The sequence below is a fragment of the Trachemys scripta genome, chromosome 9 (genome assembly GCF_013100865.1).
Source record: "Trachemys scripta elegans isolate TJP31775 chromosome 9, CAS_Tse_1.0, whole genome shotgun sequence".
NCBI classification, from domain to species: Eukaryota; Metazoa; Chordata; order Testudines; family Emydidae; genus Trachemys; species Trachemys scripta.
In genome coordinates this window covers 3,873,528-3,887,531 of record NC_048306.1, presented here as the reverse complement: position 1 = coordinate 3,887,531, position 14,004 = coordinate 3,873,528, and the positions used below count along the sequence as shown (strand labels likewise).

General features: G+C 43.1%; 1 protein-coding gene across 1 annotated transcript in view; it reads left to right on the top strand.

Annotated features, from left to right (window-relative positions):
- Positions 1-7,700, top strand: part of GPC4 (glypican 4) — a 113,042-nt gene extending 105,342 nt beyond the window's left edge. Inside the window, exons 5-9 of the mRNA XM_034780784.1 lie at positions 850-980; positions 1,639-1,785; positions 2,329-2,465; positions 3,829-4,004; positions 4,392-7,700. Coding sequence (XP_034636675.1) covers positions 850-980; positions 1,639-1,785; positions 2,329-2,465; positions 3,829-4,004; positions 4,392-4,600 — 800 coding nt within the window. The 3' untranslated portion in view covers positions 4,601-7,700. The remainder of the gene's footprint in view (positions 1-849; positions 981-1,638; positions 1,786-2,328; positions 2,466-3,828; positions 4,005-4,391) is intronic.
- Positions 7,701-14,004: the final 6,304 nt, after the last annotated feature.

Here is a 14,004-nt window from a genome sequence, read left to right as displayed (position 1 = left end):
TCGTGCAGTTTCACTGTTCAACTTGTGCTGTCTGCATAACGCTATTGAGTATAACTTTTGATTTTTTTTTTAGATGTGAAAAGTTCTCTCTAATATAAAAAAAAATACAAACTTTAGTGCTGTAGATTTTAATCACCATCTCCTTTGCTTTCTTCATTCATAGTAAATATAAAGAAGCTGATATTTTTCTTTCCGTCTTAACTGTGGAGATGTTTTAAAAAGATACAATGGGGCCCTGTTTAAAATAGAAGTACTTGTAATATCCTCTCTATAAGTAGATTAGTTCTAATGGCTATTTGCTGATTGAATTGAAGGAAATTGTGATGTTTATTCTCCCTCATTAAACATAGTTTTTGCTGTATACAGGTTTAGTGTAACTGGTCCAACAAGCTTCCATCTCAGTCCCTTTACTAGCTGGAATAACTAAAACCCAGAAGTAGAACATCTTTTTTAAAGACACCTACCATGCAGCAGTAGAATTTCAATGGCTAATTTTTGCACTTATGTGGAGTGGCCTGTTGTCCTTGCCTAGGCCTTCTGCTTCGTCAGACAGGGTGGGTCTCTAATCCTTGCTAGCAGCTGACGAACCGAGTCAAGTGATACCTGTTATAAAAGATTTCATGACAGAGAGCAAAACGTTCATTTGAAGTTTCAAAATGCAACAAACGGTTGCTTTATTAAGAGTGTTACACTAAAGATACCTGAGAAATATATATGAGATTTTCCTTCACTTTGGAGTAGGATTTAAGTGGGCTGCTTAAAGCAGAGTACACCTAGTCTGCTCTATGCACTTGTGCCATATTTGAAGTCCCTCCATTAAAACACTTAACATCTCTTTTTCTGTATTAGATTCTATGTTGATGGTGGCTGAGAGGCTAGAGGGTCCTTTTAATATTGAGTCAGTCATGGACCCAATCGATGTGAAAATTTCGGATGCAATCATGAACATGCAGGAGAACAGCGTGCAAGTGTCTCAAAAGGTACATCATCAGCACTTTAAAAAGAAAGAAGCTAAAAAGAAAATTCTGTTTTTATTCCTCCACTATTTACATTTATCTACTCCTATTAAAATAACTGTCTTAGAGCAAGTCTACACTACAGAGTTAAGTCGACTAAGTTACGTCGATGCACATCCATCGCAGTCATTAAATCGCTTTTGTATCTCCACGCTGTGCTCCACGTGTTGGCGGGTGCGCGGCCTCCCCCGGAGCGCTTGCACCGAATTAACTGTCAGCATGGGGCACTGTGGGACAGCTTCTGAAAGGCAACAGTAGTCGATGTAAGCAACGCAGTGTCTACACTGGCACTGCCTCGACCTAACTACGTCGACCTAAGGTCCACGCCTCTCGTGGAGGTGGCGTTATTACGACGGGGTAGTGGGTGAGTTACATCGAGGGGGAGCTACATTTTGGTGTAGACATTTACAGAGTTAGGTCAATGTAAGCTGCTTTACATCCACCTAACTGTAGGATAGACCAGGCCTTAGCTGCTATTCATGTGTATTTTAGTGCTGTTTTATCTTCTCTGTCTGGGGAAGGAATATTTGGTAAACGGTGTTTGGATAGGAATACTGAGGGGTGGTAAATGTCTGTCTGGTGTGAAAGCCGTCCTCTAAAGCGACTTAATCAAATCACCTAGGTTTTCCAAGGATGCGGACAGCCTAAAACGCTGACGCAGGGCCGGGCCTCTCGCTCAGTCTCTGAAAGTGGCTTCAGTGCTCGCTTTAGACCCTACAACCCGGAGGAGCGGCCAACTACAGCTGCTGGCACAAGTTTGGATAGACTGGTGAGTGCCTATTGACCTGTCTCACTGATACAGAACAAGGGCTGTTCAGAATAAACATATTGTGCTTTGTCACCCTCGCAGATGGCTTTGGAGAGCTTAAAAGGCAGGTTGTGTAGGTGAGCGGCTCAAGTAAATTGAGGGTGGGGGCGTGCGGGCATGCGCCCCAGTCTGTATCTTTGCCAGTCCATAACCTGATAATCTTTTTAAAAGTGGTTGAGGAAACTTGCAACTTTCTTATACTCTTTAAAGGGTGTAATCTACTTACCACTCTAGACATGAGCTAACTCAGCGCTTGTATTTCAGGTAAATGCCTCTATTCGTGGTTTCACATATGAATAATGTAGTGTTTGAAAATCTGTTTTTAATTTTGCATTTAAAAACTCCCCAGAGGCCATTGATTCTGATGAAACTCCATTGATTTGCACCAGCTCGGGATCTGGCCTAAACCCGTCTCTTGTGATACAAATTCATTTTCAGCTTTACTTTTGAGAAATAAATTTGGTTCACGTTGATGTTCTATATTGTGTTCCCTTTTTAAAATAGGTTACTGATGTGAAGGAAAAACTGAAGCAAGCCAAAAAGTTTTGGTCCTCTCTCCCTGGCAACATCTGTAATGATGAGAAGATGGCTGCTGGGCGTGTCGTTGAGGATGAGTGTTGGAATGGAAGTGCCAAGAGCAGGTCTGGATAAGTTTAACTGAACTAACGTCCTTCCTTTCAGACCTTCAGAGCCTGTCTGGTTGTGGGTTGGCTATTTATCTAGATCAGGGTCATATGTGGTGCTGTCGCCAGAGTATTGGAGCGCCTCTCACTCTTGAATGTATTTATCTTCACAACCTCCTGTGAGGTAGGGTGGTGCCATTTTATAGCTGGCAACTGAGGCCCGGTCTCTCTGAGGGAAATGTTTTCAAAATTTCCTTAGCAACTTAGTCCCACTGAAAGACAATAAGATTTAAGCACCCGAGTTGCTTTAAAAAATTTTTTGTACCTAAGTGACTTGACCAGGGTCACGCAAAGTCTGTGGCAGAGATGGCAATTGAACCCAGGTGTCTCAAGCCTTGGGGTAATGCCCTACTCCCAGGACCACCCTGCTTCGCATCTGGCTGACCTCTAGATTCCTGCTGTTCATACAGGTTCCAAGGATCATGGAGCACTTCTGGCAGGTAGGCCAGGATGGGATTGCTGCTGAGAATCAAACCTGCGATGATGTCCAGCATGTTTTTCTTCAGTGACATGTCTCTCTTCGCATTGGCACTAGACTCCTAAATAAGCTATACAATCATCCTTCCCTTTATGTGACGATTCTCATGCAAATAATAAATTCTAATTTTATGATGCTAATTCTTCACTTTTAAAAACAAAAGATCTAGATTGCATCTCCACCATACATTGTCATGCTCCCAACCAGCACGTTCCCTCTAGCCACTTGTTAGACTGATTCTGGCCACCCCAGTGCTTGGGAAAGACTAATATAAATTCTTCTCCGATCTCGCCCTTTAAAACAAATAAGTAATATTGTTTCACGACATCTGATCTTAGCAATCTGATTACACACGTCATCTTTCTGCTAGAGTTAAGCAAGTTGGATGTTCGATCCCTCAGTCGCTACATCTCTGTTGATCTCCCCTATAAATCACTAATACTTTGTTTATTGAGGAAACGAAGTCTTAGCTTTCATATCCTGAGAAATAACACTCATGCAGGCAACTTCTGATCTCAGTTACGCTGGTGCAAATGCGGAGTAACTGTGTTGCCTTTGATCCAGACTGACACTGAGCTCAAACTACACTTTGCTGATGCGTCATATAGCCATAAAGATGATCATGGAGAGACTCTTCATTGCCCAAAATGATGGAAAATCCTTTTCTGTCCTCACAAGCCATTTTACTGCCGGGGGGCCTGGTCTTTTTCTCTTTTTATACAGGAAGGAAAATCCTGAGTGAAAGCAGGCCTATATTCAAAGGGTGTAAGAGAACCCTGGGAACATCTTAAAACACTTTATAACACAACGTGCATCTTTATAATGGAAAGTTTTCCTTTTTAGGTACGTCTTTGCAGTGACCGGAAATGGTTTAGCCAATCAGGTGAATAATCCTGAGGTAGAAGTTGACATTACAAAACCAGATATGGTGATTCGTCAGCAAATCATGGCCCTTCGGGTGATGACCAATAAAATGAAGAATGCTTACAATGGAAATGATGTTGACTTCCTTGATATAAGTACGTGTGGGTTTTAACTGGGTTGTTTATACAGAGGGAGTTGATTAAAGTTCAGATGCACTACTGAGGATATAAGTGTATGGGGGCAGGAAATGAAGCCCATGTAATAATATTTGAATCTGAACTTTCCTAGTACTTAGAATTCATCCCTACCCAGGACAGCACTTAAGCACAGGCTTAACTTTTGGGGTGTGTTTAAGTTGCAGCGGCTGGAGTCCCGTGCTTAAGTTCCATAGACACTGGAGCATTTTACAATTTAAGCAAGTGCCTAAAATTAAACACGTGGGGGAAGGAGTCACTGGACTTGGTTTTTCTGCTCTTTGGGTTTGGGGTTCTGGTTCAGGGCCTTTGAAAGGAATACAAGCAAAATCTATTTGTTTCTTATAGGTGATGAAAGCAGCGGGGAAGGAAGTGGAAGTGGCTGTGAATTTCAGCAATGTCCTTCCGAGTTTGAGTTCAATGGAACCAACGTTACTGGGAAAACTAACAAGATTGATAAAAACACAAACACTTCTGCAGCTGCCAGTATTGGTCTATCCCAAGCAACTTTGTTCTTTAGCATCTTATTCTTGGCCATGCAAAGACAATGGAGATAATTGTGCAACTTAGGGGGGAAAAGACTTTATTATCAGAATTAAAAGGCACCTGTTTTCACTTTTATACCATCTAGTGACTTTGCTTTTTAAGTTAATGGACAACAGTGTACAGTTTTTACTATGTGGCCACTGGGTTTAAAGTATTGATTTTTTTTTTTTTCACTTGCTGTTCTGGAAAGAACGCTGACGTGGACTGTTAGTCTGTCCTGTTCACCGAGAATCCATGTTAACGGTGGCTAACGAAGTGTATATACAGACCTATAGTTAGCTATGCATTTGTGTTATCATCACTTGCCTTTTTAAAAATTTTTACCACATTTCTTACAAGAAAAACAGGGTCCTATCTCGGCATGTAACAAGTATGTGTTTCTGAAATATGAAATATCTGTACAGAAGCAAGTTTTATTTATCATGTTATGTTATGGGGGGAAATTAATAACCCAACAAGCAAAAGATACGTTTCATGTAATTAACTTCTCATTTATTCATGTTCTGTTAGTTGCCTTATCTGGAGAGAAGTGGAGGTAATTTGTCTTTATTCAATAGGACAGAATGTGAAGGCATAATTGGTCTATAAACCATATGCCCTGTTTGCATAAAGCATTAATACCAGGAGCAGGTTATACTTCCTTTACGGGATGTTTGGTTAAATTGGAAGGGACTACAGAGAATTCCAGTTTCACATAAGCTAAGAAGAGCTATCAGTTGTTCCCCAAGGCCCTAGCGATTAACTATAAACCCCGTACACCAATTCTACACCTACACATGTCCGCAGAGACTCTTCAGTAGGTAGTGTTCAGTCGGATGCAACTCATGTTGTTGATGCCAGTGCCAACATGTGTTCTGTCTGCAAATTTGTTTAGTTGAATGTTGACAGTGTTTAGGGATCTTTTTTATATAAGGTGCTTTTATATGAGAGTTCATTTCCTTCTGATCAGAAGGTCAAGAGTTAAGACTGGCCAAGTAGTGTGGCAGTAGCACATTGCATCCGACAGACCTGAGTTTAGGAATGGAATTGGATGGGTGGGCCTGACAGATTCCACCTGATAAGAGAGTCCCATACAGTCACTTCAGAGGATTGGCAGAGACACAATTCTGCTGGCCAAGGCACCAAGTGACCATAGTGTTGGCTGTGCAGGAAGTCCCGCCTTTCCACGTTCCCAGCTGGAACGGTTTTGTGGTAAGTGACAACTCATAAATAAAAGAAATATATATTTTTAAAAGGAACGAAATCACTTTAAAAGTTACTAAAAGTCTGCAGAAAGACTAAAAATTACTCTGCAAATCTCTTCCTGCTTTTGGACAGCCATTAGAATCTGGCTGGATGCTTCTAGCCATGAGAACAATCTACAGAGAGAGGGTTTTGTTATACTCCAGCCTTGTGTTGCAAGGATAATTTTCTATTTTTATATTGAAACATTAACTACTTGTTAGCTCAGGGTCAGCATTTTATTCAACTTTATTTTCACACCAAATTTCTGCAATACTATAAAGATCGAATATTCTTGGCTGATATGAACAATCCTGGAGGCTTAATTTTACTAGAAGTAGCCAGTTATTTATTAAAACATGATGTTAGTAGAATATGCACATTCTGGCTATATTTTTTCTTTAGAAAACAAATCACGGAAGCATAAAATTGAAAAGGTTATAAATTTATGTGTGGGAAAAAATGGATTGTAAATAGCTAAGTTGCCTTGTGAGGAATTGGAAAATGTGCTGATACTTAGAAACTACCTCAGTTCTGAGGAATTTCCTTTCTAGCTTTGAGTGCTGTTACATTTACTTGGTAGAAATGAATCTGGTCTCCAATATGTAGCTAAAAGAGTTATCCCCGTAGACCTTGTTAGATTGTTTTTAATTTAGAGCATTGAACGAAGGCCAGCTGTTTTCTTTCAGCTAAGTTCCCGAACAAAGAGAATTTCTGAATTAAATATTGCTGATGGTTTCCATGACTTTTACTGATTTGTTTGGTTTCATGGCATTTTTTCTCTTGCCCTTTAATTATTTAAACGGTCGTATCCATTTGAATTTTAATTCTGAAATAAACAAACCTTAGATACACTACCATTGTAAATCTATCACAGTAAGGTCTGACTGGATAACCCTTCTGGCTTATACCCAGCTGGCAGATCAGAAAATTAAACTAAGAAAAAAAATAAATTCTTTCAGAGAATGAGATGGAACAAAAGCCCTTGCATTCAGAACAGCTGACTTTTCCAAGATCTCAGTTTTTGGCATTTAAGTGTTCATATGTAAGAAAGTTACTTGTAAATTCGCCTGCTTTTGAACAGTTTGCCCACTATGTACCTAACAAAGAAAAAATGTTTCTGAATTGATATTTATCATTTTACAACTAATTGCTTATTATTCATTAGTTTTGTAAAAGCAAACAATGCAAAGAACTGACATGAGTTTTAAACTTGTCTAGTGACTGATTTTGTTAACAAACCTCCACTATATAAAAGGACGAATTGTCATCTGGAGCCACAGAAACCAGAGTAAACGTAAATGTAGAACGATAGAAAGTTGTGTTTCTGCTTTGATTTTGTGTTGCGTGTGGAATCGGTTTACAGCCCTAGGTACAAATTCAGAAGGCCTCTTAATGTGTAGATATACAAATTGAGAGACAGCTAGCAACCAAAGACACTTGTTTTCCATTTGCCCCAATTATTTTTATGTAAACATTAGGGCCTTTACAACATAACTTGAGTTTTTAAAAATAAATGCTCACCTCCACAATAATCAACTTCAAATTTTAACACTGGAACAGCTTATCTAGATATGTGGTAGAGTCTCAATCACTTGAAGTGTTTGAATCAAGATTATATAGTTTTCTAAAAGTCTGCTTTAGCTCAAACATTATGGGCTTGATGCCGAAGTTGGCGGGTGAGGTTCTATGACGTGTTATGAAGGAGGTTAGACTAGATGATCATAATAGTCTTTTCTGGCCTTAAGATGTTTAAGAAATGGAAAAGTGATACTGCGTGATGGCATCCTTTTGAATGAAACATCCATTCAGAATCCTCTTTGTTTCTCCCGGCTTTTTAAGGCAGCTTCCATCTTTACATTTATTAAAGTAATATGGAAAAAGACAAAATCACTGGCTAATTTGAGAACAATCAGTTTATCATTTTGTATTGAGATGACCACTCTGTCATTTAGTGACAAACAACAAAAGCTGCTCAGAGAGTCCCCTCTATTCTTTGATAAAGTGGCCACAAGGTTTGTTGCAATTTACATCTCTTCTGGTGTTCCAGAATCAAAGCTCTCTTTTAAAAACTAAAAATTCTAGCTTTCATGGTTCCCAAGAAAACCTGAACATTGTAAACGTGAGTGCAAACAAATACAGTGTGTGCCCTTCCGAGTTTGCAGACTATCTGGAACAATACCTTTGAGAGGTGTGAACTGCCCCTAGTTGTCTTGATAGGTTAACAACTCTGAAACCTGCAGATGCCATATTTAATGTCAGCGTTTTCTGAAATGATTGTTTTAGCAGGAACATGGGAATTCCCATACCGGATAAGACCAGTGATTAATTGACTCAGATACCCTGACAGTGGCCACTACCAGATGTTTTCAGAACAAGGTGCAAAAAAAACCCCTTGCAATCAGTTGGATATTTATAACATGTCCCAAACTGCTTCACATGTCCACTACCCCGCTACCAAAGCTGTCTGCTTTCTGCTTGACCACTTCTATGGTCATGCATTGTCTATATTAAAAAAAAACAAACTCTGGCACATGGAAAATTCAGTGTGCTGGCAATGTAAATAAACTAAATGTTGTCCAAATAAATAACACGGGCTATTGTCCTGGTTGTATTATTCATATTCAGAGTTCAGGAAAATCCTGAATTTTTAAATCTAAAGGAAATGATCATGGAGTTCTAGTCTGCTGCTTTGGCACGTTGCTATTACCGAAAGTCCTAGCAGCCCTAATTTGAGTCCCAGTGCTGCAGAGAGCATTGACCTGTAAGGGAATGTGACTAGCAGGGTGTTTCGTTACCGATGTGAATTTGTCATCATTAGCTTTTATTAGGCTGTCTACACTATGTGGCTTTTAGCGACACGGCTGTGCCACTAACCAGAGCGCAGTGTAGCCGCTGTTTGTCGTCAGGGGAGAGTTCTCCTGCTGACAAAAACTTCCACCCCCAACGAGCGGCGTTTGCGTTATTTGCAGGAGAGCGCTCCTGCCGACAAAGGGCTGTTCACGCCAGCGCTTGGCGTTGGCAAAACTTTTTGGGGGGGCGGGGTGTTTTTTTAACACCTCAGATAGACGACAATTTTGTCATTCAGTTGCCAATGTAGACAAAGCCTTATGCTGTCCTCCTTGAGTGAGATGCAGTCTGTGTGGGAGGTAAAGATGTAATGAGTTAAAGTTGACAGCAGTGGCATGCCCTGCGGTTGGTAGTTGCAGCCCCGAAGCCTGATAAATAGAGCCCTTCCAAATCCGTGGCCGTGAAAAACACATCATGGGCCGTGAAATTTGGTTTCCCCATGAAATCTGGTCTTTTGTGTACTTTTACCTGGCTGGAGATAGGCAGCTGCTGCTCGGGCGCCCAGCTCTGAAGGCACCGCTGCAGCCAGCAGCAGCGCAGAAGTAAAGGTGGCAATACCATACCATGACACCCTTATTTTGGCACGACTGCTGGAAATGGCTCTGCCTTCAGAGCTGGGCTCCCAGCCAGCAGCCCCAGAGCTTCCTGCAGCTGGGGGAGGTTTCTAGAGGTGGGTCTGACCCGGGGCTGGGAGCGGCCCCTGCAGGGGAAGAGGAAGTCCCATCTTTCACCAGCCTGGCCAGGAGTCCAACGTAGGGTAGGAGCCCTCAGCCAGGGGGACCCCGGCCCTGCCCCTCTCCGACTACAGGCCCAGTGTCAAAGGGGGCTTGGGCTGGCTAGGGGTGGGATGGGGGGAATGACCACAGAAATCTCCCCCCGCAACCACGGCACCCTGGACAGTCATCCACATCGCCCACCCCTAAGGATAGCCCTGCCCCCGCAAAAGGGAGCCCCCCCCCATGCTACCCTCACTGCTGTGATGCTGCTGGTGGCGTTGCTACCTTCAGAGCTGGGTGCCTGGTCAGCAGCAGCTGCTCTGAAGCCGCCCGGCTCTGAGGGCAGCACCGTTGCCAGCAGCAGTGCAGAAGTGAGGGTGACAATAACGCAAGACCCCTACGATAGCCTTGTGACCCCCCCCAACCCTTTTATGGGTTGGGACCCCACACGGCTACACCACTTAAATCTCAGATTTAAGTATCTGAAACCGTGAAATTTACGATTTTTAAAATCCTGTGACCATGAAATTGACCAAAATCGACCATGAATTTGGTAGGGCCCTACTAATAAAACTACTGCATTTTCCATTATTTTAAGGCTACCTGTTAGCCACTTAAATGCCACTTTCTATGTGCTTTTTTATCACATACTTACAGAGCAAACTGTGGATTTTGTGGAAATTCATGTTCTATAGAATCTGAGCATTCACATATCCACCTCTATGGGTGGGGAAAAATCACTTGTATCCAGTTACAATTTGTTTTATGGTGTTTTATCTTATACATGGCAGGGTCACATTAAGCTGTCCTAGCAGATAGAGTATTACAGAGCATGCCCAAAGTCTAACTTTCGGGGTGAAGTAACAGATGTTCTGACTGCTTGTCCGTCTACATGTAATTGGATAGGTTGCTATACTGTGCTCATTTCATGGTCTAACCAAGGAACACAGCAGACAAGAGGACCTATCTTTGGTGATCTTCTCTGCCCCGGGTGCCTCTGAGAGATGTCCAAAAATTTTCTAGGAGGAAAGCTGTGTCAAAAAGGTGAGTCTTGCAATGTGTGCTAATGTTGGTGAGATCCCTGCGCCTTTTCAGAGGGCGGTTTTAAAGTCCTGGGTCAGTCACTGAGAATTCTATTCTGTATGGGTTCTTATACCTCCTTCATTCGATACAGATTCTTATACCCTAATCAGCACCCTTGTATTGAAGTGCTTGAGATATCATTTGCTTTCCCAAGGATACAGAAGCAATCACCCGGAAATAGAGGATTAGGATTCAGAACCTGCCGATTACTAACCCTGGGTTCTGTCCTCTGGATCTCGGTCACCCTAGGAAAAGGAGCGAGAGACAATTCTGTTGTTCCCATCAGCTGTCAAGGGGGGTGAAAGACTTGTGGTTATTAATGAGCCACAGTGTTCTTTGTAAGCATGGCTCCATGAAAAATAGAATTCTGAAAAAATGTCCATTTCCCCCCCCCCCCATCAAAATGTAGGCAACTTTGCCCAGCTGTATCCATAAATCTCCCCGAGTCCTGCCCAAACTCAAGTAATTCTCCTCATTCCAAAAACCATTCTTACTGTTTCAGTGTAGTGTGGTATTTTTCACTTCCTGCCCTAAGCTGTTGTGTTAGTGTTGCCTGCACTGTGGAACCGCTGCCACGTCCTACCCCAGCAGTGGCTGCACTTCAGTGGCTTGAAGCGATCCTTGTGTACGATTTGTAAATCATTTTGAGATGACGTCAGTGGGGACTACTTAAATATAAGGCAATGGCAGCAATGATTTTCATGCCATGTCTGTGTTTGATTTTGGTGATGTTCCTCACCACGGTTATTCAGGGAACCGTTCTGTCTCCAAGCAGCAATTTCAATGCAGCGTATTTAACAAATGTCTCTGGCGTAGAGGGTTGAAGGATGTGTAACTTGCAGAGCTAAATGTAACTCTTTATGGGCATGCTTTAGTGTTTGGTCACCTGTGCTTCAACGCCTGAAAAGGATTAAATCAATCAAGCCTCCTTTTTACCGACGCAAAAGTGGAGCAAGAGCCATTTAAAGGAAAAGAGGTCTGGCCCCTGGCCTGTTCCCTGCTCCCCATTCTCTGAAGAGGTGGGATGGAGCATAAAAGTCCTGCCCAACAGTCCCCCTTGAAGACGGAGAACATCCAGTTGATGAGCGCCGAAGGCCAAGGGAGGATGCACCTGAGGCCAGAATGTAGCAGGAGGTGGGGATACTACGGCACTCATGAAATTAAAACCAAACACGGAGGTTGTGTGGGCTGGTTGAGCACAGGGTGTTCAATAACTTCCCGCTTGTTTCAAATTCCTCCCTCTCAAGTTGTCTAAAGGTATTGGATGGACATCAAACCCTGATTCAGGGCAGGTGGATTGAAAGCAGGGTCCGAATGGTCCCCCCGGTGCCAGCGGGCATGCTCCTGGTCCACGGAGACAGCAGCCAACTGTAGAGTCTCCTAAATCGAGCTCCTTTCCTTTTCCCAACCCCTTCCTCCCCAAGAACGGCACAGACCCCCTCCCCTGGGTGGTGAGGACTTGATTCCCGTAAGGGGCCCTTTCTTCACTCTTCCTGCTTTGCACCCCAGCCCGTTCTTTCCTTTAGAGCTCTCTCCAGCAGAGCAGTTTGGGCGCTGCACCGTCATCATTTCTTGGGGTTTGGTTGCTGCTCTTTTCAGTTTCCTCATCCCCCAGACGGTTCTGTGCAGTGGGTCCTCAATTAAAGACCTTCATGTTTTCGGTCCCTGGGTCTCCAAAGGATGGGATGCATCACTCGCCCAATTATTTTTCTTTGTGTCAAATCTACTTGCAGTTACTTGAGGGAAGTGGGGGGTGGTGGGGGGAACCACCAGAAACTAGCCTATTACACACTGACCTTAGGAATTTCCTGACTAGATGAGACCCAACTATTCCAGTACCCTCTCTATCCTGCCAGCAGAAGAGACTTCAAAGGAAGGCACAAGAAACCAACCCTAGAAGAAGTCTTCTCCTAACTCCCAGGAGAGGTTGGTTTTACCCTTGCAACATGCCGTCCAAAACATTTTTTGTTTACTCTCATCACTCTGGCTATTCTTACCACTATAAATATCCAGTCCCTCTTTGAACTTTAAAAATGCCTGTGCCACTGCTAGAAATGCTGCAAAACAGGCTTTCAAGCACTGATATCCCCATGGATCTCCAGTGTAGTTGGGGGCATGCTTTGAGCCTCGAGGATGAAGTGGTCAAAAATCCGTTTTTGCTGATAGCTGCTGAAGCAACAGAAGGTTCAGACTAACCACACCCACCCACTGGCAGCAGCAAAGCAGCTGGACGTTGCAGAATGGTGCAATGACTTGAATAGCCTGGGAAAGATGATGAGTCTGATTCTGATCTCGCTTCCACTAGGGAAACCCACTGAGTTCCATGGAGTCGCTGCTGGTTTGTTTCGCTGCAAATAGGGCCCTTTTCCGAAGCCTATCTTCCATTCACGGGAAAAGGGAGCTGTTCCTGTTGATGCCTTTGAGGTGATCAGGTCTCTCTTTTTAGATCTACCTCTTAATTGCTTAAGACACTGACCTGTATCTATCTAGTAGTTCATCTTCCTGATGTGTTCCCTTGCGATGTTTCCTAGCGGTCTCTTTTGCTGCCATATTAACTTGCGTCATCTTACAAAAACCAGAACTGTATGTGCTCTACTGAACAGGAAATGCCCCACTAATTTCCAAGAACAAATTATGCTAATGAGATTTAAAACCCTGGTAAAGGTGGAGGGCTTTGTTCTATTTTAAAAGGAGCAACCAGACCCTTGAGTATGGCAGTAATTGCCTTGTGATTAGAACCGCACGGACCTGATCACAAGCCCCCAGAATAACGTCGTTGAAACCAACTTGGTTATTCAATAATACAGTAACCTTAGATGCTTGGGGTGGGGCTGGGGAACCAAAACAGTAGCTGAGATCTTCACACATACAAAGTTAGGCGCTGTACATGGGCAGAATATTTTTTCCCACCTCCCATATCTTCCTCCCCTGACACGCGCACAAACAGGCCAGATCCACCTACCCTTGAAGTCAATGGGAGTCTTTCGGTTGACTTTAGTGGGAGCTGTATCACCAGACCCTAAAACACCAGCAGGCTCAGCATCTCCCAATCTTCAATGCAGTTCTTTTCACAGCATCCCTGAAGCACGGAGAGACCAAGTGACTTGCCTTGGGCCCACAAGGAGTCTTATGACAGAACCTGAGTCATCCACGTCTCGGGATGTCTCCAGAACCACTGGACTATCCTTTCTCTTTAAATATTCTTTAAGGTCAGATTTTTAGTCTGTTCGTATGGATTTGAGCCAATGACTTTTTTCTTTTTTTTATGCCTAACTAAAAACGCAGACAGTTGCCATTAAATCAGGCCCGGCGCTCTGTAGACAAGCCAGAAACAGGGAGCCGCTTACCATGGGGAAGGTGCACTGAGCTGCCAACCAGGAGACCATGAGTTAAAGATACGCTTCTACTATTATTTGTATTGCAGTCTGAAGGGGAACCCCTCCCTTGGCTTCAGAGCCTGAGCTCCAGCAAAAGCCTCACCTTCAAAGCGCTGTCTACACAGCGATTTTTGGAGTGCTAGTGCAAACCCCGCTAGCCAAGGTCTG